The 26,597-nt window shown below is 35.7% G+C and overlaps 1 protein-coding gene across 3 annotated transcripts in view; it reads right to left on the reverse strand.

Annotated features, from left to right (window-relative positions):
- CSDE1 (cold shock domain containing E1) overlaps nucleotides 1–26,277 on the reverse strand; it is a 36,877-nt gene extending 10,600 nt beyond the window's left edge. Inside the window, exons 1-16 of one of the 3 annotated variants that reach the window (XM_032217352.1) lie at nucleotides 26,170–26,277; nucleotides 20,785–21,173; nucleotides 19,992–20,151; nucleotides 15,881–16,079; nucleotides 14,863–14,972; nucleotides 14,407–14,499; nucleotides 13,917–14,014; nucleotides 10,479–10,560; nucleotides 9,957–10,085; nucleotides 9,399–9,524; nucleotides 8,986–9,198; nucleotides 6,611–6,751; nucleotides 6,354–6,512; nucleotides 4,224–4,331; nucleotides 3,512–3,687; nucleotides 778–890 (exon numbers count right to left, since the gene is read on the reverse strand). In XM_032217352.1, the coding sequence (XP_032073243.1) occupies nucleotides 778–890; nucleotides 3,512–3,687; nucleotides 4,224–4,331; nucleotides 6,354–6,512; nucleotides 6,611–6,751; nucleotides 8,986–9,198; nucleotides 9,399–9,524; nucleotides 9,957–10,085; nucleotides 10,479–10,560; nucleotides 13,917–14,014; nucleotides 14,407–14,499; nucleotides 14,863–14,972; nucleotides 15,881–16,079; nucleotides 19,992–20,117 (1,873 nt within the window). In that variant the 5' untranslated portion in view covers nucleotides 20,118–20,151; nucleotides 20,785–21,173; nucleotides 26,170–26,277. The remainder of the gene's footprint in view (nucleotides 1–777; nucleotides 891–3,511; nucleotides 3,688–4,223; nucleotides 4,332–6,353; nucleotides 6,513–6,610; nucleotides 6,752–8,985; nucleotides 9,199–9,398; nucleotides 9,525–9,956; nucleotides 10,086–10,478; nucleotides 10,561–13,916; nucleotides 14,015–14,406; nucleotides 14,500–14,862; nucleotides 14,973–15,880; nucleotides 16,080–19,991; nucleotides 20,152–20,784; nucleotides 21,174–26,169) is intronic. The other 2 variants (XM_032217354.1, XM_032217353.1) reach the window with 2 other exon arrangements.
- Between the last annotated feature and the right edge of the window lie 320 nt (nucleotides 26,278–26,597).

The following is a 26,597-nucleotide window of genomic DNA, read 5'->3' on the forward strand; positions in this document are numbered from 1 at the left end:
AACTTTTGCACAATATTCTAATTTTTCGAGTTTCACCTGTACTATTAACAAAGTATATTAAGAAATATCTGAATCTTCAAGGGTCTCCTTCTCTCCATGGGCATATTCTAGTTTCAAATGGAGTGCCCTCTAATACTGCTGGTATAAGACTGATATGTGTCAAGATTAGGCTTCTTCAAGTTTGGGAAAAGCAATTTAAGTATCTGGCAGGTGTGGAAAAGGTGCAAGAGCTACTTAAAATACATATTTAAGAAGAGGCATCAGATCTGACTGAATAGCCATGACTTTAAGGTGTTGCTTGATTGCCTCTACTTCAGGCCCATTTCATAGCAAATGGATCTAAATGAAAGAAAAATCTAAAACTTTGTTTCTTATGCATCACCTTGGCCCATGATGAAAGAAAGTTATCAGAAAGAACCTGCTTAGATCTACTGAGGAGTAAAATAGTTTACTATGTAAAGATATCTATCTAGGTATTGGATTTGATCTTATTGATAGCATCCTCATAACAAAGGACTGCATTTGAAATCCAACAAGGATTCAAATATTTTTTTATATCCTGTTTTAGATTATTGCAGCTGTAACACGTAAAGAGCTATATTGAGAAACATGGTTTAATTGATTCTATCTTCTCCTGGATTATCTAAGTCACTAGCATGTAATAAAGTTATACTAAGAAAAAGACATCCATAAAACTGTCATTATTAAGTATCTTTTTCCTTACCCCTCCAGGACTACTGCTTGTTTAAAACAAACAACAAAAAGAGGGTACTTCACCTGCATGTGTCTTGTTCACTTTCTCTGCACTGACTTTGTTTCCTTTGCCTTTTGATAAGCTATATTCAACCATGTCTCCAAGTTCCAAGCTATCGATATCACCACAGAATTCACTGAAAACAATCACACAAAAATCTTGAATATGCAAAAATATGATCTAAAATGTTACCTCAAAATGTAAATAGTGCATTTATTTATTGGCAGCTCATCTTACCTCAGGGTAACTCAGAATTCAAGAAATTAGTTATAGTATATCCTCTTTGTTAATATTATTCAAATGAAGATCAAGTATTTGTATATTGAAATAAATTGAAAAATTCACAAATATCAATGGGGTGTGCTTTTTCACATGATTATGCATATCACATGAAAATTCAACATGAAAACAATTTTTGTATTATTTTCTCTTGCTACAATGTTTTCATTAATCAATTAACCTTTTTACAGAACTAAGCTAATACATCAAATACTAGGGCATCACAAAGCTTCAAATTTGAAGGGGAAACCATTCCTAAAAGTATAAAAGGATCATAAAGCAACTAACAGAAACTCCATAACGCTGTATGTTTTTCAAGGACTATGCAGCTTCCCTCCATAAGGCAGAGCGATCCTATGAAAATAGATGTTTGGTTCATAGAGTTGTTAGGTGTTACATGCACACTCCAAAATATATCTATCTCTTCAAATCTAAAGGTATGTACAGTCACTCCACATAGCACTTTATAGTTACTGTACTAATGGGAATTTTATTAAATAAAATACTGGTACTTTGTGTTTTTTTTAATTGCTTCACAAGAAAAAATTCTTTCTTAATACCACTGAGTAGTTTGTTGAGGGTGGAGACAGCAAAAACAAATTCAAGTTTTTATTTTGACTTCCGCACAATGAGTTAGTATTAAGCTTCTATCAGAATAATACAATGTATAACATACTTTCCCTTAAGCTCTCAGAGAAAGACATATAGATAGAAATATATATACATGCTATATCTCATTAGATAGGCAGAAAAAGCATGCTGCAGGTACCATTAGCTAGGAACCTGCATTTGGTCAGTCCTGAGATATGCTTTCTGTGCCATGGTACCTGCATTATGGAGTACTGTTTCCCTAGAAATTAGATTAACTCCATCCCTTTTGACATTCTGGAAGATCCAAGCTCTGGTTATGTTATCAGGCCTGAAGGATCCAGGGAATTAAGAGACTGACTCTGTTGCTGATTTCTTTACTATTATCCCCTCCTCACTTAGGGTTTGCATATTTTTACAATATTTATTTTTAAAGTGTTTTTATATCTTTTTATACAGGATTTATCCGGTCGTTGTTTGCCACCCTTTGGTGAGATTGGTGGATATATAAATGATAAATAAATAAGTAAATAAATAAATATTTCTCCATGTATGAGGTTTTACATGACATCCATCAGATTTCTATATATTACATGGTATATATATCCTGAGTGATTTTTTTAAATTTACAGACTACCAGGAAAGAGTATCTAACTGATATTTGTCTATATTAGGAATCAGTCGCATCAATGTTCAATTGTTATGCACACTTGAAAAATCCGCATATGGGATGAAACCAGACACACATATTACCTCCTCGTTTTAAGCTTCTGTTTCACAACAGAATGCACATATGCAGGTATTTTGAATCAATATTCCAAACCAATATTAGCATTAGGAAAAACAAAATAGGAGGGTTGTTTTTTATTTAATTTATTTTATTTAAATTTAGGAAATTTATATTGCTGCCTATTCGCAATGCCAATCCAAGGCGGCTTACAATAATATTTTTTAAAAAAAACATCATATAAAAAACAATAAAAATAATAAAAGAGAGAATCATATAATAAAATTAATAAATAATATAATAAAATAAAATAACCCGCCACTCCACACCCTGGTGATAACACACGAACCATTTAATGGGCTCCATCCCGTTCTGCGTTCCCTAGGCCTGCTGACAAAACCAGGTCCTAATCGCCTTCCAGAAGAGTCTTAGAGTGGGGGCCATTATAAACTTGGAGGGGAATGATGTTCCAGAGAGGGAGCCACCATGGAGAAGGCCCTTCTTCTGGGTCCCATCAAGTGTATCCTCCTCCTGTGGGGAGGAGATCCCAACAGGGGGTGCAAAGCAATATTCCAGGGTGTGTGAAAACTTGGGTTTAGAAATTTCAAAACTATAGTGTATATGTATAACTCAAACCAGGTATTTACTTTTGTAAGGGGTGTGAGAATACATCAGATGTAATATTGTAATATTCCTTGCCTCCCCGCTCTGGTAGATCAGGTAGATGTGACCCGCAAGAGACAGTCTTTCAGATAACCGGGTCCCAAGCCATGAAGGGCTTGAAAGGTGGCAACTAGCACCTTGAATTTTCACTAAAAAAGAAACGAACCACTGCATAAAGCAGCAACGATTTTGGATACATCATCTGTGGCTAAATTTGTGGGTAATCCCATGAATAATCCAATGAGTATAAATCATCGGGCATTATATTAGTGAATATTCATTTTATATATAACTGATAAACGTTTTGTCATCAAATCCTACTGCATTGTTTCCCTAATATGTGCATTTTCCTTTCAAATGTTATATGCTTTTCAAAAGAAATATTGTAGTTTTTTTAAAAAAACAATAGTCTTATAAAGAGATTCTTTGCGGTTATGTTAGAGATGCCACAAAGACTCCATTTTCACATAATGTAGTCAGTCTTTACTAATATCACTTGCCTGTAATGAAAGAAGATCTCCTTATCGTGATTGGCTGTTTCAATAAATCCAAAGTTATCCTTGAGAGTTGCAACATATCCCAAAAGTCTTTTTGAACTATAATTTCTACCAAGCAGTCGAACAGAAGTAGCTGTTTGCAACCCAGTTCTTTTTACTTCACAGACTGTAAATTCAACCTGTACAAAAAATATACTATTAACAATAATGTTTTCTGAAAGGGTTAGACAGGTTACATGTATTTTAGGGGTAATGTATCTCTATATATTTCCTGCCTTCTGAAATAAGATGGCATATGGTCCTATTAGATCTTTCCTGACTATTCCCAACTTAAGCTTTCTTTTTATTTTATTATTAAAGTATCAACAAGGAAGGAGAAGTTAAAGGAGGCTACTTCTTACTTTAATGCTTTCAAAAAAAGAGAGGTGTTTTTATACTGACCAACTTTTACAATTTAATTTTTATTAAAGAATCTCATATAATTTGAAGATATTAGTAAAATCTATTTTTATCTACATTTAATATACACATATATGGGTATCATATATCTAAAATTATATCTTATAATTTCAACTATTATGTGAAAATCATAAGAACCTAGGATTGCCAATATTTTAAATATATGCAATTAAAATAGCCTTGATTAATCATTAGCAATAGTTGTAAAGAACAAATTACTAGAAAATATTACAATAATTACTTATGAATATATTACCTTATCTCCTATCTGAGGAGTTGTAGATCCTTCCACATCTTTAGCCTGATAGGGAATAGTCAGCTTTTCACCACAATCATCATAAGCAATTACTCCCTCTTCAGGTTCCTAAAAGGAGAAGCAAGAATGTCAGAAGTATTGTTCTTCAATTCATCCACTTAGCCAGTCTAATAACACAAATGTAGTTTAATGGCGTAACTATTCAGTGCCAAGACAAAAAATGTAATTCAGGATTTTATATGATCTTCTTTTTGTAACAAGTATGGTATCTTTACTGCTAACAAGAATATGCTAACATTGAAAATGTATTATACATTTAGCCTTATCATCCAGCTCATTCAAAAAGTCTGCTTTGAAGAAATATATTATTGGTTTTCTTTGATAAAATAGAACCTTATTAAATTAAAACAAAAACATTACATAAACAATTGCAATGAAAATAAAATCTTACTCCAAATGATGAACTGAAACATTTTTACGTACAGAATTCTAAACTAGTCAGTTTATCTTAAAAAATTTCCAACATAGGAACATCCCTAAAATCTGCATAACAATTCAATACAACACTATGTCATATTGGATGAAAAAATTTAGCCCTAAAATACCTGATACAAATTTAAAGTATAGAAATAATTTGTATTACTTAGTTTTGTGCATTCGTTGTTTATTAGACCTTCAATTTTTGGATAAGGAATGATTTGCCATTAAATCTTTTTTACCTTGACCTAAATGGAATTAACTACTAAAAACTTTCTCAAAGAGCTTTACCATGTTTTTGATCTTGTGCTGTAATATTGCTATAAGGTGTATCCAGTGGTGGGATGCAAGCGGTACGTCCTGGTACGGGCGTAACGAAGCTAGCCCGGAGCACCGGATACCGTTCCGGTATGGTGCTCCGGAGGGCCCCCCCACCGTCCTTACCGGTGTTTAAAGGCTTCAGCACTTCCGTGCAGGTGCATAGCACGTATAGCGCCTGCGTGACACTCCACGGAACAGCTGGGGCATTGCAGAGGCACTAAAACGCATGCATGTGCTGCACATGTCCATGACACCACCGGCCCCGTTCCAACCATACCGGTTGGAACGGGATTTGAAACCCACCACTGGGTGTATCTACCAAGTAAACTAACCATGAAAAATCCACTGGAAAAAAGGAAAATTATCAAATGAAAAATGGGTTTATTTATTTAAATTAAAAACATCATTATGGCTGAGGTAAAACCATCCTGAAATTCTGAGGCTGAAATTAAGAATACTGTTCCACTTTGCTCTTGTCTCAATTCTCTGTGGCAACATGTTTAAACAAGTATTACTGATACATTAATTATAATAAAAGTCTGTAGAGATCCTCAGTCATGCTTGTCCAAAAGGTGCTTCCCCTCCCCCCTTTTTAAGGAGGCAACCGGACTTTCTTGTTTTTTCTTTTGAAGATGTTTCGCTTCTTCAGCTCTGACTGGATAGTGGGGAATGGAAGGATTTATATTCCTTGCAGACAGCTGGACATTTGCATCCTTTTAGAGGGTCTTAAGAACCACGAGCACTCAGGTGACCCTGAGGACACAGATAAACCTCCTAGTGCTTTAATGACCCTCTAAAAGGATGCAAATGACCAGCTGTCTGCAAGGAATATAAATCTTTCCATTTCCCACTATCCGGTCAGAGCTGAAGAAGCTTCATGGAAGAGAAGCAAAATGTCTTCAAAAAAACAACAAGAAAGTCCATTTGCCCCTTGGAGGCAAAAAAAAAGGGGGGGGAGAAAGCACCTTTGGGACATTAATTATGATACTGCAGAGTAATTTATTTATACAACAACACAAACTATGCATTTAAGCTTATTTTATTTGGTTTATTAATTTGGAAGGAGGGAAGAATTCTGATCTGATTTGAAATTTCACCACCACCAATCAAGCCATTTACTAGATGTAATATGCATTTATAATGAGCATAATTTCTATGTATGTATACCAGAAAGCTACAATGAACAAAAAGCATTAGACTACTAGATTTGTGGTAATAGTGGAGACAATATCATCAAATATGCATAATTCTATGCATACAGGATAAAACACATTTTTTTTCTGAAAGGCAATTATACAGATTTGAAAAAGGGGAGAAATAAAACAGAGTTACCTTTTCTTTGCCTTTATTTGGACTAGTGGATTTGACAGAAGTGGCTTCTTTTTCTATAGTGCCAATAAAACGATGATCTGATTGGGTATGGAATGAAACTGTGCCCTTCGGTAGTTTTTTAATCCTTATAGCATGATTTCTTTGAGCAGACAGCATATCCTAAATGGAAAAAGCAAGTTATTACCGAAAGAAGCAAAGCTTTCTAAAGCTTCCTAAATTTAATGTCCCAAATTCTACATAATTATGATTCTACTTACAGGAACAACAGTAAATTCCACTTCATCTGAAATGTGGAGCTGGTTACCATCTAAAATTTCACTGAAGTGAAAGAACATGCGGGCATCTCTATCAACACATTTAATGAAACCAAAGCCATCCCTCATTGCAGCAATCACACCCTATAAAAGCAAGAGATATTGGTTATATTCATTTCTAAGAATTCTTAGAGGATATCTATACAATACAGGACTAATATCAATTCATACTGAAAGTGAAGCAAAGAGACAATTTAGTTAAACAGCTAGGATAAAAACTGGGACATAAACAAGCCTGTACTTTTAGTTATGCAAGCTTAGGCTTAAGGCTATCAACACTATTATGTCCCTAAGTCCAGTTGCCCCCTGAAAAAAAGGAGGGGGAAGTACCTTTAGGACATTAATTATGATACTGTAGAGTATCTTTTGTATCCTTATTTAGCTCCTAATTTAAGCATTTAAATTATTTATATATATTCTTGTTGTCAATAACAGCCTCTAACACCGTATTTATTTCTAAGAATGTCTCTGGAGCCTAGAGGAATTCTTAGGAAATAAAATTGATTGGTGACTGTATCCTAGCTCTTTGTTATGAAGCATACACAGCTAACTAGAAAGGATAATGAACAAATTAGGACGATCATGCCCTAGGACAGGACAGGGGTGGACAATTAATTTTCCCAAGGAAACACGTGAGAACCGGGGCACAAAGTTGTGGAGGGATGCCACCGCCCTACCATCCCCGACCGACACTGCCACAGGCCAGACAGTGACAGCAAAAAAAACCTAGGGACAAACGTGGACCATAAAATGCTCATGTCAGTCCCTAGGCATATGAAGATTTTTATCATTGCTGTTTCTATATATCATGATTTCAAAAGAAAGCCAGTTTTATTATCCCAATAATAGATCTAAGCTGAGACTAGAAGGACTTTGCTTAAACACTTAACCAGAATGTGGTACATAAAAGTATAAAAGCAGACTTCTCAATTTGAAACTAATCTTATAACCTGTACACTATATCAACTCTCCAGTAGCCACACATGTATAGTATAAATGTTCAATTCAACCCAAACTATAGACGTTTTCTAATTACACTGCTTCTAATATAGAACCCAGTTAAGATAGTGAAATAAATAGGCAGGAATGCACCCATGCAAATAAGAAAGAAAAAATACATATAGTCATAGTCATAGTCACTTTATTTGTATGCCGCCCTTTTCCCTGGGGGGACTCAGGGCGGCTCACAGTTCAAAAGGGGGGGGGGGAAGGACAAACAATTTACAACATAAAGACACTACATCATTTAAGACAGTGTTTTTCAACCACTGTGCCGCGGCACACTAGTGTGCCGTGACATAGTGTAAAGTGTGCCGTGGGAAAATTACTTTACATATAGTCAATATAGGCACAGAGTTAAATTTTTTTAACATTTTCTAATGGTGGTGTGCCTCGTGATTTTTTTCATGAAAAAAGTGTGCCTTTGCACAAAAAAGGTTGAAAAACACTGATTTAAGAACACAACAGTCATACAATTCGAGTGGGGTTAGAGTCTTTAACCCCAGGCCAGCCGGGACAGCCAGATTTTAAGGGCGGCGCGGAAGGTCTGGAGGGTGGTGAGGGTCCGAATCTCCACTGGGAGTTCGTTCCAGAGGGTCGGAGCAGCCACCGAGAAGGCTCTCCTCTGGGTAGTTGCCAGTCTACACTGGCTGGCTGATGGAATTCGGAGGAGGCCTAATCTATGCGATCTTATCAGTCTAGTGGAGGTAATTGGCAGTAGGCGGTCTCTCAAGTACCCAGATCCAATACCATGAAGGGCATGGTATCTCACACGTACAGGAAACCATTATGGAGGGAGGAAAAGCCATTAAAAGAACAAAGACATGTAATAGAATGCTTATTATTCTAAATGGATGCAAAGTAAAACATATTTTATAGCAAAGCTTTAATTTTCAGTTTAGACACATAAACTCCTTGGTGCTCTCTGAGCTTGGTTGTTGTAGATGTTTCATTACCCAAATTAGGTATCATCAACGCTACTGATGATATTACCTAGTTTATATAATGAAATGTCTGCAAGAAAACAACCTCAGAGAGCAACATGGACCCCCTCATTTCAACCCTGAGCTTCTCTCTTTTATTGGTACATATAAACTCCATGTTTCAATTTTCTATAACTTCTGCTTAAGTGCACAGCACTGCCTCCTAAAATATTTCCCTAGGAAAAAAAGTACCCTGAACTGAGATAAGATGCTGATCCCATCACTATAAGAAATTTGGCACCATGATACAATCCTAGTAATACAAAACCCACATAACTAAAAGGTATTATGCATTACATTTCCAGCTTCATTCTGCCACATTTCTTAAGTGCTTACCATTTCTCTAGCCTCATTAGTGACTTGAAAAGTATTAGGAAGAACTTCAATATTAGTGGCTCGTTCCAATTTGTCACGCCGATCTGTTGAAATGTTGAATTTAACGTGGTCACCTTCCAAAAGTGTCACCTTTGATTTTGTATCTTTGTCTCCAAAGGGAAGTTCTTTAGGAATCACAAAATCAACTTTTATGCGTCCAGGTAATGGGTCATTCTAATTATAACACATAAGAAATTGAGATAATGCTAATTGTACTCAATCTACATTTTCAATTATTCAATTTTTAAAAATATTTTACCACATAGCAAGCATAATTCACTAGATCACTATTACCACATTTATCAGTCCCTAATGACACAGTTAGAGCTACAGCAGTTTGAAAAAAACAGGAAAAATTTAAAAGCATTTGTTACCTGATTTTTGTTGGGTACTTTTGGAATTACTTTTGTTACAGTTCCCTCAAAGTGTTCAATGCTAATATCTTCAAAAATAACAGTTCCTTGAGGCAAAAGCCTTACATCAGTTGCAACTTCTTTACCCTATTAAAAGAACATTATTTATTTATTTATTTATTTTCCTGCCTTTATTATTTTTATAAATACTCAAAGTGGTGAACATATCTAATACTCTTTCCTCCTATTTTCCCTACTACCACAAGAACCCTGTGAAGTGGGTTGGGCTGAGTGATTAGTTGAGAGACACAATCAATTTTCATGCCTAAGGCAGTACTAAAACTCAAAGCCTCTGCTCTGTCTCCTGGCTTCTAGCCTTGTGGCTTAACCATTACATTTAACTGTCTCTCACTGAGATCATTGGGGAGAAGAAGATCAACCTCATGCAAAGCGTATAAAGTCTAGCAAAGGACAAATGTGTATGTGTGTGTAAATAAATAAAACCAATTAATTGTACTAAATTTAATCTTCAATTGTATTAGGTTTAATATAATTTAAATATATGAAATTTACTCTTACATTTCTGTCTTTGATTGTGAACTCCACATCATCACCAGGCTGTAAGGCTTCCAGGTCACCTTTAAATTCACTATAGTGAAAGAATATCTCCTTTACAACATCACCTCTCTCAATGAATCCAAAGGCTTCCTAAGGGAAGGGAATATCACAATTATTTAGCCAAAATGCCTTCAAACATTCATTAAGTTACTTGATAGAACTAGCCACTACAGGTAGCCCTCAAGTTATGACCATTCATTTAACAACTATTCAAAGTTATGATAGCGATGAAAAAAATACTAATGCACATATGATTGTCAATGTCCCTGGGATTATGTGATCAAAATTTGCTTGATAGCTATGGCAAAAAAGATTGTAAAATCAGGCACAATTCATTTAAAGACCAGATCACTTAGTGACAGTTTTGGTCCCAATTGTAGCTATTAGTTACTGTAGTAATCAAAGAGAAAACGAGTTTTAAAAAGATTCACAGCTTTAATTAATTCTATTACATGTAACTAAACTTAGTAAAGCATTCCTTACCTTCATGGCACAAACTACTCCTTGACATCGAGCTTGTTTCTTTTTCAAAAGCATAATATTCCGAGCACTTACAGCACCAGTACTAGGAAGAAAATAAATTAAGATTATATAAAGATAAATACAACTCACTTATCTTACCAACTATAGAGAATCTTCTTTAATTTTCTATGCAAAATCCACATTTAGAGACATACCTCATTATAACATAATTTTGAAAAGGAAATCCAGCTTTTAATCAAAATCTTTATCTTAAAGATCAATTATGAAATAACCTCTCATATAGTATGGTTAAGAAAAGCTTTCTAAATTTAAAATAAAAATTCTTACATTTTGGAAGGTTTGGGAGGGGACAGCACAAAATATTGTTTTATTCTCAGTTTGTGAATCCATTAGAACTAACCACTGATTTTAATGCTCTTAATGCTGTAAACCACCCAGAATCACTTCAAAATGAGATGAGCGGCAAATAACTAAAATAAGTACAAAATCTGCAATATTGTTCTGTGATATAGGTGCGATCTGAGCCTCATCTATATGCCACTAATAGATCCTGATTAAACAAGCAACAAACAATACAATGTACTTTGCAGTACTAACAGCTGTTAAATCAATTCCACATTTGTCTTGAAGACATTTTGGCCATATCACTTCAACTCACTGATATGAACTACTTCCTACAGGGTATGCTACAATACTTCAACTGAGTTAATGTCAGGACTTTGACTTAGCTATTCTAAAAATACGAAATTGTTTCTGCTTAGCCATTTTGTCCTGTATTTGCTTTTGTGTCTATAATTGCTGTTATGGTGCCATGACTCACATTTGTTTAAGCTACAGCTCAGGCAAGTACTTTGCAGATGGAAACTTCAGACATTCTTCTGTAGAATTTTCTGGTGCCACCCGGAACATATTGTTCCTTCAAGGACAGAGAAATGTCTAAATCTTGATGCTGCAAATCATTTATCAGTCAGGATAAAATTCTTTTGTTAGAATGCAGTACAGGTAGACCTCACTTAACAAGCACAATTTGGATTAGCAATTCTATCATTGAGACATCACATGATGGCAACTTGTGATTTTTCTGCCAGCTCCTCCTTTGACTCTGCTTGTTGGAAGCCAGCTGTGAAGCACACACAAGATGATTATGTGAACACAGGAAATGCCCGTCGACGGAAAAGAATCTGGATGTAGATCACATGACCATAGGGACACTGCAAAGTTTTACTTGCAAGGGCCTGTTGTAAAGTTACCTTTTCAGTGTTGTAACTTTCAATAGTTGCTAAACAAGGCAATTGTTAAGCAGGACTACCTGTATTTCATTCCCCCCCCCAACATATTTCTCATTAGTAGTTAAAAGTTCCAGTGTTTAAACAGCCTGCAGGATCATCCTGATAATTGCTGGCAAATATGAGATAAACAGCAATGTGTCTTCTAAAGATAAATTGCTTCTTTCTTGGTTTCCTCTTATGCACACCACTCTTGTTCAATATTTTCCTTATAGAAGATTCATAAACATTGATATCTGAATGGCCTGCAATTCCTCTGCTGTCACCTTGAGGTTCTCTGTGCTTTTCTAAAGTACTGCATGTCCTGGTCTTATAATGACTTGGATAGTCACTCATATAAGGGTAATAATGGTATTGCACTTTTTCCATTTGTATAATATCTGCTTAACTATTGTCTGATAGAAGGCAAAGTGTTTGATAATAATTCTGTAATCCATTCCAGATTCATGAGCACTGATTTCCCCTTTTTTCTTGAGAAGTCTCTTCTGACTGGACTGGAGAGCGGTCTCTGATGATGGCAACCTGTGTCAGGAACAGCAGACTTCAATGATGCCAAAGAGCATGTATGTTAATGATTGGAGGGGACTAAACTGCTACATAAACATCATCTCATTGATTAGAATTTCTACAACCTACTCCATTAAGACTTAGTTATTCTAGGGCAGCAACCATCTTTTGCATAGGAGCCCAAAGCCATGACATTGCGATCTCATTCTAATAGCTTGCTCTAGCCAGCACCAGGCAGGGGACTTGTGCCATCCACATTTAGGCAGCTAGTGAAACGATTATCATATGCCTGCCTGAAGAGATTATGAGTGCTTAGAAGAGCAGCCAAATTGACAATTGTTCTCTCCCTTTCTCTCATAGGCTGGATGGATATATTTGCTTTTGGAACTATGGGCTGCATGATTTTGGAGAGCAGGTTATCTTCTGGCCCATAGGCTAAATTGCTGACTCCTATCTAAGGTTTCATATATCTTTTCTAACAACAAATGTTGGCTCAGTATTTTCAATACAAATATGACATATAATACACAGTTCGGGATACTATTTCTTTACTCAGCTTCTCTTCATTCATAAACATGAAGTTCTAATCACAAGATTATACCATGTTTCCATGAAAATACGACCTGTCCTGAAACTAAAGCCTTTTTCATGTGGACAAAAATATAAACCCACCAGCAGCGGGTACTCTAGGAGTGCGCTGTATGGTTGTGGGCCGGCTGCTGGACAGAGAGTCTTACAGCAGCCGGCCTACAACCATACAGCACACTCCTAGAGCGGCCGCTGCTGGAAGACTCAGCAACCAAGTTTTGGAGTTTGGAAGCCAGAGAAGTAGTTATGCTCGGAGTGCAGCGGCGGCACCCTGGCTCTGCAGGGAGAGTTGGGCCAGGGCATGGTGAGGCTGGGAGGCATGCTTGCTGGGGGCAGAACAGGCACTCACGCAACCCCCTTCTCCAGCCGTGCAGAGCTCCATGCACTGACCTAGGGAGTATCCCTAATGTGCCAAGCCGCGGGAGCTGGGGAGCAGGCAGAGCACCACGTGTCTTGGCACCTTAGGGATACCCCCTAGGTCAGTGAATGGTGCTCTGCCCAGCTGGAGAGGGGGTTTGCCAGGCGGTTCCTCGTGAGCATGATCACCTCATGGCTGCTTTGCCCGAGGCTGTGCATGGCTCTTCGGGAGCCCGCTCGCAAGGGAGCAGCTGCCCGGCAACCCCAAAACAATAAGCCCTCCCGCCATAATAAGCCCAAGGCAATATTTCGTGAGGCAAAAGAAAATAAGACACTGTCTTATTTTCGGGGAAACACGGTAGATAGTTCTAGAAGATTCACAAACTTTCTCTCACAACTGAGCCTTGGAACAAACCAGTCATTTCCTATGATTGGAAAACTTAGAACAAACTAAAAGATAACATATTGATAAAACTTTGTTTGAAAAATATATTCTTAGTTCGCATCTAATGAAACAAAAACTATAGGCCCTGATTGACATTATCTAAGATTACCCTTGAAACAGACAATAAATTGCCAAGATATACAGTACTATATCCAAAAGAATGTTTCAAAGTTTGTTAACCATGTTTCAAATAAAAATGTTTTAAAAAAGAAATCATTCCAGCTAAAAATGATTTAGTACAAGTTATCCACTTACTGTTTATTTGTATCAATAATAAAGTTAATTTTGTCTCCAGTTTCCAATTGAACATTTCCTTCAACATCTTCTGGGGTGTAAGTTAAGTAGAAGACTTCCTGTAAATTATAATTTGATTGCATGAACAGTTTGCTATCACATTTAAAGTGAGACAAAATATAATCTCCAGGTTAGTTTAAACATGAATTTTGGAATTTAGGAAGTGGTCAGAAATTTACAATATTATAGAATTTTATAATAAATAAATTGCAACAATGAAGTTGTTTGCTAATAATATTTTAACTGACCTTTTATTTTATCTGTATTTTGAAAATATTTCATAATTATAAGCAGTATGCTAAACTTTATGCATTTATATATCAAAAGATTAATAAGCAATTTAAACTTTTTAAAGCAAATACATATTTAACTGTCTATTTTGGTAAGTACTTTAGTTTAAACTACACTGGAGGATCAGTGAAACATTTTTTAGTAAATACATAATTTTTACCCCATTACGTTCGTAGCATACACTCCCTGTTGGACTCTGACCCGGGGCAGCTGGAGACTTACTCTCTAAGTTGTGAGGAACAGCACACACAACCTACCAGTCAAAAAAAAAATCCATTGCTAATTATTTCTAGAGGCACCATTATGCATCAGATTTCTATAACACACTCAGGGATGCATTTAACAGGTAACCCATAACAGTATGCCATGCTGCAAAGCTTTTATCTTACAGTACTTTTATCAACTGTAAGAATTGTTCCTGGTTAGGTAAAATTCTTAATTTTTATGTGCTTACCAAAAGGAGGAAAAAAAAGTATATTTGAAAAAAATATTTTAATGCAACTAAGGAGAGGCATGCTACATTTAATTCTATTCTTTTTTGTTTGACCACAGCAGCTGAAAATGGCATGCATATTAAAAAGAAAAACAACCCCGCTCCCTAAGAATAGGCACTAACTTGTCCATTTATTCGTTCTTCAGGTAAGGTCTCAGTTTTTATCTTCACCAGTTTAATTGCAATCGGCTTTCCAGTTCTCCGGTCAGAAGATACTTCAAATTCAACATCATCTGTAAACAAATGATATTTATTAATTTATAGGCTTCAATTTAGTGGTAAAAGCATGTCAAGATAACTTCTAAATCAATAAAACACACAATTTCAAAAAGCAGTAACAATAAAAAAATTACTCTAATTTGAATATTTAATAGGAACTAAAATCACATAATAAAATAAGGCTTCATAGGTTCATTTACACTTAGTTAATATGAAAAGGAAATGTGATTTTTAAATAACATCTTATACTCTATTTGTTTTAACCATCTAATTCCATGGGATTTGTTTCATGTTGTTATGTACCAAAACATGTTGCATAATTTAAACAAAAAGAAAAAAGAAAAATAGCAGATACCTCATAGCTCAAATTCCACTATTCTCAACACATCCCATATTATGCATTCTAATACAATGCAAAATCCAGAATCAAAGGCTAAAACCTGTGTTGCAAATGCACATATATGTCCAGAAATTCCAGCAGTTTCTTCCTAGCTACATACCGTAGATGACGTGCCCTATCCTCCCCAAATACATACAAGATCAAGGCATATTTAAGTTGTTCCTAAAAAATGTTACTTGTGCTTTCAAGTTGCTTGATTTATACTTTGTCTTCTGAATCCTAATAACTGTTTCTTGAATGTGCACAGTGAAAGATACTAATATGCAATAACTAGTTGTCATCTTCTCACTTTCTAAACTTTCTAGAATGTTCTCTCCAACATGCAGTATGAAAAATAACTTTTTAGAAGAAAGTTCTTTCATATGATTAATCTGATCCCATTATTAACGTTTGAACTGAAATTTGATTTTACTTCTCATTATCTGATGGTTCAGCCACTACTGTTTACAGTAGCAGATATGTCTCTAGAAGAAATTAACCTTCTCACATACAAGAACAACTGTCTACTAGTTAATTAATTACCTCCTACTTTGAGCTCCTGTAGATTGCCATTATACTGTGAACTATGGAAGAACAGTCTAGCTTGCCGTTCTGAACACTGAATGAATCCATAGGAGGCCAGCAGTTTTTCAATAACCCCAGTTTCGCGCAATCCTGAAGAAGTACCATTGGGGTACCCGTTGTGTCCATTGTTATGGAGAAGGTTTGGATCAAAGCTCATCTGGAATTAAAAAGAAATGTGTGAATTCCTCTAAGGATATTCTCTTTTCCAGTTTATACTGTTATTTGTTAATTCAGGATAAATATACTGTAATAGCCAATGCGTAAACATTACAAAATAGGCATGTAGGCTTCTAGCAATTTGAACAGATTTTGTGTGACACTTTTCTATACCACATTGAAGTAATAACTTTGTACTGAAGGTTATTATGCTATTCTATTTCACATTACACACATAATATTAAAACAGATTTGAAGTTACCCATTAGCATCATTTGACTTTGCTAATGGAGGTAACCAAGAAAGCAAAGCCATAAAAAAACTAACAAATGCAATTTTAAGACATTTTCCAAATTAAATTAGTATCATAGCAATTTATTCTCGGAACATAGCTAGCAGCTTAATATTTATTAAATTTCAACACTAATTGCTATGTTCACTGAATTTAATACCTTTCCATCCATGGAGATTTTTAAACCCATAGAACATAAAAGAAAGATTGGCATTTTAAGTTCTCATCAACATGTTAAAATATTTTTTATTAAGTCACACTTTCAAAAAAACTACAATCTGTTTAGCTATCAAGTTAAATTAAGTCCAAAAAGAGGTTAGTATAAGAAGCTCCCTGTAAATATTTACAGAAACTATCTCATGCAAGTCAGAGTTCAAGGCAAAGCAATGCCAAAATCATGCATACTGTTCCTCTGTATTTTATGGAGTTTCCTGTGTATCTGTTTAAGAAAACAAACTAACATTCCTATAACCATAAGGAGCTATTAAGTATTCAAAATTGTAAACGTAAGTAGCTTTGAAATCTACTTTTGATGAATAGTCAATTACTCATTAAACTGAGACTGAGCAAACTGTTTAGGTTTTTAAAAAGTATTTCGTTTAAAGGAGGGTTATCTTTATAGACAATGCTATGAATTAATTTGGCATGCAGTTGCTGCAGATGCAAAGATCCTGCTAAACAGAATTATTTAAGAATAAAGCCCTTCAGAAGCATAGAACTTTCTGATTAAGTGTACCTTGGGAGAATTAAAACAAATATTAGATTTTTTTAAGTCAAATAGTGCAGAAACTGGTGATGTGAAATGCTATTGTCCACAAATAAGAATAGAAAGCCCCCATATATATGTAAAATTACTAATTAAACTAAAAACCAAAAATGTATTTGTTACAATTCAAGAATAGCATCATAAGATGCAACCTTTTCCTATGGAAGTCATTACGTGTTTATAATTTTTGCACCATCCTACTGCATATAAATATAATCAAACAGATTTAAGCCATTTGGCCATTTCAGAGATGGTGTGATTTTTGTAGAGGTTAATCTGCTGAATTAAAAAAAAACCCTGATATTTGACAAATGGTCCCGTTTAACCCAGAACACCATGAGCTGGATTAAACTCCATACCACCTCCAGAATGACATGATTGACATCATCTAGAGGAGAAAAACAATAATAATTTTTGCATATGCTTAGGACAGAAGTCTGTTCATTTTGTTCACATCTGTAAGCCAATACAATATTTTTTAGCACCTTTGAAAGCATATAATGAAAATACAATCAATGTATCTATAAGAAAACCAGGCTTTCATCAAGTTTCTAAAACAGATACAGGAAAGCAAAATTTGAGAACTCAGCAAGTTTGCCCATTGGTATAGATGAATTATACTCCTTAACCTGTTGAGGAGATTTAATACCAGTGAGGTTAGAAGTGAGAACATATGCAGAGAAGAGTTAAATGCTAAGGATTCCCATGCTGAGATGGCATGTCTGCCAATAGATGCCCTGACTTACAGATCTCTGATAAAGAGGGGTCCTCTTCGGTTTTTTAGACCCGGATGAAGTAGATGAAGAAAAAGGTAAAGGATGAGAAGGAAGGGGAGCTGCAGGAGGGGGGAGAGGATCTGATGACACAGTATAATGGTTCTCCATCTCATACAGCTGTGATAACATAGTACACAGTATAACTAGTCAATAATTAGTACATCTTTAGCAATATCCAATAACTATTAAATCCATGTTTCAAGAGACTTAGCTGGAAATCAAAAGCAGTCAATTTAGATATCCTTATTGTTCTGGAATTAGTGTAAATGTATGACCAAGCTCTATTTCCAGGTCAGTAATTTCTTTCCAACAATATTCTAGTTTGTTTGTATTTTCAAAAATCCAACATATTTCACTGGGAAGAAATATATGCAAGCGGTGGATTGAGCTAAAAGCTGTACCACTTCAAATATCCTTGCACTATGGCAGATAATATACTTATCTATTTTTTTCTCCTTTTCGATTTCAAAGGGAGAGCATAACTCTGAATTTGAGAACTGTTATTAATTTTACTGGGCTACAAAAAAAACTAAACAAAAACAAATACATTATGCAAATTGCATTTGTGGCTGAATTTTTTCAACTGAGTAAAAGTCCCAAAGACTTCAGTAAACTATAAAAAGTATAACTGAAACTATAATTTATTATTTAAAATTAAGATACTAGTCTATATAGTCTCTATATAGAGACTGCCATTCCCATTTTCTCAATCCTTAATTTAGGGGACAAATTATAGACGAACCTGAATATCAGTTACAAGCACCTTAAAATTTGGTTAATTGAATTTAGTCTTAGGAAGAATGGCAAGTTAACAGAAAATCATAGTTCTTCAGCAGCTTAAATATACACATATTAAGCAAATATCAATTGAATTGTACATAGATTAATTCAAGTGACAATGCTGTATTACTTATTTATGGCATACATACTACTGAATGTATTATAGTGCTAATATTAAATCATACAAATGTGTTGGTCATCTGTTTGTATGCCAAAATCCATGAAATAAGACATTTCTACATACATATGCAACATAAATTTAAAAAGTTTAGGTCAGTAAATAAGGCAAAGGCCTATAGCCTAGAATGATCCTTGTATTAAAACTATGAAGCTGCCGTTCACCAAAGCAGACCATTGTCCATATCTAGCTAGCCCAGTGCTATATCTTTTGACTGAGAACAGCATCTATGGTCCTGAGCAAAGGTCTTTCCAAATCTTTCTGCTATATATGTTTTTAACCAGGAGATATAAGAGATTAAACAAAAGCATTTTCATGTGCTCTACCACTGAACTAAGGTTTTCACCTCCCCCAGGTCTGAAAGTTCAGTTTTAACTGTTCTCAACTATTTGTAAATAAGCTACTAAGAAAGGTGTTTCATACACTTCAGGATCATGACTATCTTATACTTTATTAAATAAAATGCAAGCCTTCAGAAATGTTAAGACAGTTCCCTCTCCAATGTCTTGATACACCAAACATAAGAACCAAAATGCACCTCTTAGATGAAGGCTATCATATTAAAACACCACTCCACTAAATTTCATTACTGGCTAATTTTAAAAAGCATGTTGGAGAACCACATAATTTCTGTACTTGTAAAGGACCATAATACAAAAGGATTAAATAATTAACAAATATATTTGTTAAGAGGTGAAACTCTTATACAAGCAAATTTGATATGTGTGGGCACTGCCTATTTTCAACTGGATACTTTCAAATTTTGAATCTGCATAGGATGTGGACGTCTATGTTCCAGGGTAGCTTTGTCTTTTAAACAGCTGGAGAGGTAACCAATTGCCCTCAAACAGGAATTAGGCCTGGCACAATGACCAATGAAAAGAATGATTGGGAATGAGGAGTGAGTGTGAAATGATTCCAAACTGAAGCTAAGGACATTTTAGTCTGCTCATGACTCTGGCATGATTAAAAGAAAGCTCAGAGGTCATAAAATGAGCAGTGTTTTTGCTATCTGCAAATTGGCCACACTTTTTCTTTTGCTCAAAGGTTGTTATATCACACCATCTGAGCTAATTTGGCTTTACCCTTAAGAATATTGCTAGTATGGCAAAAGAACTTACTGATTGGCCATAAGGTGATAAATTCAGTCCGACTGGAGATGCATTGCCCAGGTTGGCACTAACGTATGCAGTAGGGGGAGAAGACGGCATGGAAAATTCAACAAATTCTTTCCAGGTGCTTGCCATATTTTTACGCCTGTTTCAACTTAATTTTATAATGCTGCATATAACAAAATCAAACAAGACAACCTTGTCAATGTATATCTGCCACTCTATCCAGTGTCATAAAAAAGCTGCCATTGTGGCAGCTTCCTAGAATATTATACAGGAAGGGATTGATGTGCTAGTTAAGAAAGCATTAGGTTTTTTTGTTTTGTTTTTAGAGGGGTTCTGAAATGAACAACACAAGCTGGTTGCTAATTGAACTCATGATTACTATTAATGAGTTATATTTACAGTATAAAATTCAAATTTAGCCTACCAGCTTATGAAATGGAGACTCACTGACCGATACCAGTAACTGGGAGAAGGATATGGAGAAAGTTTGAGATCCAGATTTATAGCATTAGAGTAAACTGATTTCAAAAGCGAGAAACTGGAAAATAGTAGCAGAAAGCTTAATGAAAGTTACAACAAGACTGCATTCCATGGTTAGCAACAAATAGAACGAAATGGCAATTTTAAAGAATTTCAATAATTTTAAAAGACTAGCATCATAGCTAAATGTTAGATCTGCTTTGATATTTTGACCAATGAAGACAAGATTTAAGCAAAATGATTATTTAACTCATTTTATATTGCACTTTTAATTTCAAATAAATATATCACTGTTCAACACAGTACATGGACCAACCTCGCAGTGATATTCTAATATTGCACTTTCAGTAGTATTTGCCGATTCTTCGTTTCAGCACACGTTTCAAAGTTTGAAGATTGCTATTGTTAAAAAAAAAAGAAATAGCAAGAGACAAGTGATCTATCAAGCTAATAAAGAATAACTGGTGCTGCACTGGGCAATTTCAGCACAGTACTGCAGAAAACAAAGACTACTAGCAGCGTTGGGACGTGCTCTTTTGAAGCTGTTGAGTAGGCACAAACTTCTTGTTTCAGATCAAGTGTTGTGTCTTCAGTGTAAAGTTTACTCTTCTTTGGTCTTGTTGTTACGATGTAATGTGTTCCTTTCCTGATCTGAACTTGAAGCAGCAGTTTCAGGTGGTAAATTCTATTCTGTTACACTTCATACTGGAGAGGAAAAAGGATAAACAAGTTTATTATGATATACATTTTAGATATTTTCTGTACCCCATATGATCCCACCTCTGAAAAGAAAAGTTCCTCACAAGAATTCCAGACATTACTAGTGTTTAACCAAACTTCAAGGAATTCAATGAAAAAACAAGTGTTGCCAATGCACTGAATACAAAACCAATTAAACAAAAACATATTTTACTGATTTGTACACATTTCCACCAAGAAACTAAAGGCATATTGCTCTCTCAAGTCTTATTTTAAACTCATGCCAGCAGATTAGGCAAATATAAAATGACTGATCCAAGTCACATGCTAAGTTTCATGACTGAATTGGAATTTAATTTATGTCTTGCTAATTCTCATCTATCACACTAATCAAGATATTTCACTATTTATGGCTCACAGTTTTTATAATGTCTTGTTTTGGACCTTGTGGTTGGTTCATCAAGGCCTTATAAATATCAATATAAAATGCAACTTCTGAAAAGATTGAAATTGAACCCCGTCTTATAACATGGAATGGCTTGGGATATTTAGGGAAATGTAGGTAGTAGCTCTAATGAAGAAACCTCAAGTTCTGTATATAAATATACTACATTCAAGACATACATTTTGAATATTGTAAACAGCTACTGAGATGGTCTTTAGAAAGTTTAGAAATGTTTACAAAAAAAGGGACATTGGGGCACGCTAGGATACTTGGTTATAAGAGTAAGAGGAGAAAAAACAGTCAGAATTGCAAGATTACTGGTTAATAATAGCATATCCCAATAAAGATTAGCTCTAGTCTTGTGGAATCTGTTTTCTACAACCTCAAAGGGTTGCTGCATATAGAGAGAGAGGAAGAGTCATGGGGAGAAAAGTTATCTTCAAAGACAAACACAGGGGTAACTGGAGTGAATGGAAGCTGCCAGAACCTGAGTATTAAGAAATGCAGGTGTTTATGGTTTACCTCTTAAGGTTAATATTCAGTTTTCTTATATTTACATTCTTAAACCAAAACTCAATTACTTTCTTTGAAATATTTTGAGATTTCAGCTTCATTTCTATCACAGTCATGTTTTAAATAAATTATTTCTTAATCACAATAAAAGTTTGGTATTTTTCTGAAATTATTTTCCTTACTAATATAAATTTTTGTATTCACAAAATTAATTTATGCAATAGCAATATTTCTGTACTTATAAAATTAATTAAAGCTTTATCTGTGTTTCATGTTTAGGTAGCTGGACAAGTTATTGGTCTTCCAGCTATCCTAGTTTTTCTTTCTATGAAACAGGTATCTTCTGTTCAAATGTGTATAGTGATAGTAGTTTTGTGACAAATAAAAAACTTTATGGTGACATCCTTCACATATTCTAAATTCCAACTGCACAAAAAGACCAGAGATACCTAATTCTTTAAAAAAGAAATATATTTTCTTCTGAGAAAAACAGTTGAACGAAAATGCTGATGTTCAGTCTGCAATATACTATTATTGGCTATTATAGATACTATAAAATATGACAAAAACATAACTAAGTAGCAACCAAATACAAGTATCTTTTAACCTAATCCCTGTACTTAATATAGTTAAATAAAGTTTATCACCAATACATTTAATTATTAAAATGTTTTCCTAAAATAGTTTTTATGCTATGATTCTATATTCAGGGGCAATGGTGTTACAGATAATTTTATTCTCAAATTCTATGTCCCAGAAAAAGAATATTTTAAAAGAGGCAGTTCTTCAGAAATGGTTTACAAATTTTGTCTTCCAGGCAAGTATGTTTTTCTTATACTGTATAAGAAAAAGGCAGGATGCAGGATAGGATCAATTATGTTTAATGTTGAAGGAGTTTTCCAAGCAACCAACAATCTCTGGGTATGTAATATAGAATGCTGTTAAGGAACAACTGAGTCATTTAGCCAAAGGAAAAGGTAAAATATTTAAAATTATAATCTGGAGACAGAAATAACCAGAAACAAATGCTAGGGAACAGGAGAGAAGAAAAGAGGAATGACTCCTCCAGTTTTAAAACATCATTATATCTTTTTCTATCAGCTCTACTTATTCCACTTTATTTTGGGTGGAAAATAACATTTCCAATTGGAAGTGTTTTCATATACTACTGAAGAAATGCCAGCACAGTATGCTTTAAAAACAATCCCAATAATTAAAACTGAAAAGTACCCATCTTCATATTTTATTTATCCCACCTTTATTTTTTAACTAACTCAAGGTAGGAAAATATACACAATATTCCTACCTCCTATTTTCCCCATAGAAACAACCTTGTGAGGTGGGCTGGGCTGAAAGTGATTGGCCCAAAGTCACACAGCAGGCTTCCATGCCTAAAATACAACTAGAACTCAGTTTCCTGCTTTTTAAGCCAGCACCTTAATCACTACATCAAGATTGCTTAAACATAGGAATAGGAACTTTGAAGTTTCATTAAAAAGATCTGCCTAGCAGCAGATCTATGTAGAAAAAGATGAAATCTCAAAGGTGCTTTTTTCAGAATGTGGAATATGCACACTTATTTGGGAAAAAATTATAGTAAGTGGTTCTTATTTCAATAGTATTCCTAGAATCAGAATATCCTTTCTGCAGAATACAAAAAGCGTAATCTCCTATATATTTACTAAATATGTTTATCTATGCCTAAATTCACTAGGGTTTGCCTCTAAGAAATATGACAATATAAATATAATTATTTCCAAAACTTTCTACATTCGATGATCGAATCCAATATTTTATCAAAGCTGCAAAACCTTAGAAGAGCTTTCGTGAAATTAGCTTGTGCCTCTATTTTAAATTCTTTACTTTTCAACTCAGCAGCTATAAATATTCCTCCTGATGGTAAACACCCAGTGCAGTTGCCAAGCTTTCATTCAATTCAGTGGTCTCTAATACATCATGTGATGTTGAAAGATTAGCACAAGTCAGCCAGAGGAAACAGAAAGTTCAGACTTTTCCCCTTCTGAATATTTATTTGATTCTGACACATGGATACTGTTTTTATATCTAGCTGCATAAGTGAATTAAATAATAGTAACCCTTATTGCTGATATGAAAAAGTTTTTCTGGGCATAGTAAGACAAATATATATAGCTTAAATTACTTTAAAAATATTTTTGAAAATATCTTTTCATTTGTAGTCAACACATGCTATTTAATATTCCTTTATATAAATGAATTAATATGAAGAAAAGTCTGTTTCGCCTAGAATAATTAGGAATTAAATATAACTTTATTAAAGACAGACAGCAAAAGCAAAATGCTGTAATGACTATCCTATACTTATTTGGAGTTAACTCCCACAGAATTCAGTAAGGATTACATTGGAATAATCACGCATGGCATTGTGCAATAAGGGTGTAACCATGGCCCACTAAATTCAGCTAGATTTGTTTTTAAATTTAGCTGCATAGGAATGACCTGTAATTAGATTACATGACTTTGAAAACAGGGCATTAGATTCTTTTCTCACTAGAAAAACCAGCAGAATTGGAGCCTCTGGCTTGGAAACAAAGTGAACTCAAATAAATTAACTGAACAAAAATGGAGAAAAATCTATTGTTTCAAATGGCAGCAAATTTCAACTTGTTCTTAGAAACAATTTTCTGTGTCAGCAATATATTTAGCACTTTTGAAAAAAGTATATGGCAATGAAGTCTCAATAATTTGCTCTAAAATTAAAATCTTCTTGGAATGAGGCTGGTGGCTTCCACCCAGCTGGTGTTCTGGATAAAGCCTTGGTTGTTCTCTCAGGCCTTGAGCTAAGATGGTTGAAGCCCCCTACTCTGTTAAAATTTGGGCGTCTGCTGGTTTTGTCATCTTATTGCTTTTATAGTTTGGTTTTCGTTATATTGTTTCTTACTATATTGCTTTTATCCTGTTTGTTGCATCCTGAGCCACTCAGACACGAATTGAATAAAACAAATGATTGCTCATTTTGTAAGTGACCAGTGTCCTATTGTATTAGAAGCATTCAAATGGAAATCTAAGACTTTGGAGGAAAATAGTTTCAACATTTTCATTAAAGAAAATAAGGGAAACGTGAGTTACCACCCCATTTCCTCCTGTAGATTTACAAAGACGTTTCAGCCACAGCATGCAGTCTTTAGGCAGCAAGATGGTGGCTCCTGCTACTGAGGGGCGATAACACTAGGCTTTATATCCGAATAGGATGAGTGCAAAAGCCTTACTCCCAGCAATTACATTACTACTGAAAAACGTGAGTGGAATCTAGAAATGCACGCTCCGCTGCTGGCTACATAGTAGCTACTACCCCAACTGGAGATAATTCCCTCAAGTATCTGAGGCGTGTCCACTATTAGCTCCCCTCCCCGAACAAGATTTTTTTTGGGGGGGAGGGGAAGAGAGAGAGAAGGAAAATGGCGGCCGCTCCCCCTCACACAAAGGAAGACTGACCGCCCCTTCCCCTCCCCACGTCCGCACGCTGCATGCTGGGAGAGGTAGTCTGCACGGCTAGCCTCGCTCCGTAGACTGTAAAATACCAAGAACTCCATCCCCCAACAGGCCTAGTAGCCTAATCTTTCAGAGGCATCACGATGGGAATTGGAGTGTTTTTCAACGCCGCTGCCGCCGCTCCCCTAAACTCAATCCCCCATCGGCCCCTGCGGGGGAGAAAAAGAGGCAAAACGCGTCGCGCACACTGGGAAGCGTAGTAATGTCGAGCCTTGGCCCCATTGGTTTTCCGTCTCTCTCTCGGCCCTGCCTAAGGGCAAACCGAGGGGTTGGTGAAGAGAGCGGGCTTGTCTCGGCAACGTTCCTTCCCCCCCCCCACTCCCGCTCCCTCTTGCTGTCAAATCGGAAGGCTCTCGGTGGGTGGGGGAGGGGTCCACCCGCACTAGACCGTTGGTCCCAGGGACTGTGACAGGAGACGTTCCAAGCCACTCCAAGCTCCCCGTCTGTCCTCCACGAAGCCGCGACGCAGGACAAGAAAGGCCATTAGTCTTCCTCTCGGAGAACCTCACTTACCCCAACAGCTCAGCGCCCCCGCTCCAGCGCCGCCATGAGCAGCACGGCACAGCACGTAGGAATAAATCCCGGCTTCTCGCGAGACTCGCGAGGGGGGGGAGCAGGGTCGATTCACGCATGCGCAGGAATCCAGGACAGGAAAAGTGGCAGGGGGAACGAAGCGCAGAGGGTTCGAGTAAGTAGGGACATACGGCGCATGCGTGCAGGAGAAGCGCTGTTCTTGGGGAAGTTTTAATGCCCGGTGGTTCACTGAGCATCTATTGCTAAGCCGAAAATGGCAGATTACCATTTCTTCTCCCCCGCTCTGATACTTGACGCTCCGTTTTTTTTTAGACTGTTGCCTATGAGACAACTGAAGAGATTAAGAAACTTGGAGGCGGGTGGGGGTTGCAGTTCCTATTTCTAGCCGTCACGCGTCTATTAAAAGA

This window comes from Thamnophis elegans, chromosome 5 (assembly GCF_009769535.1).
Source record: "Thamnophis elegans isolate rThaEle1 chromosome 5, rThaEle1.pri, whole genome shotgun sequence".
In the NCBI taxonomy this organism is placed as follows: domain Eukaryota; kingdom Metazoa; phylum Chordata; class Lepidosauria; order Squamata; family Colubridae; genus Thamnophis; species Thamnophis elegans.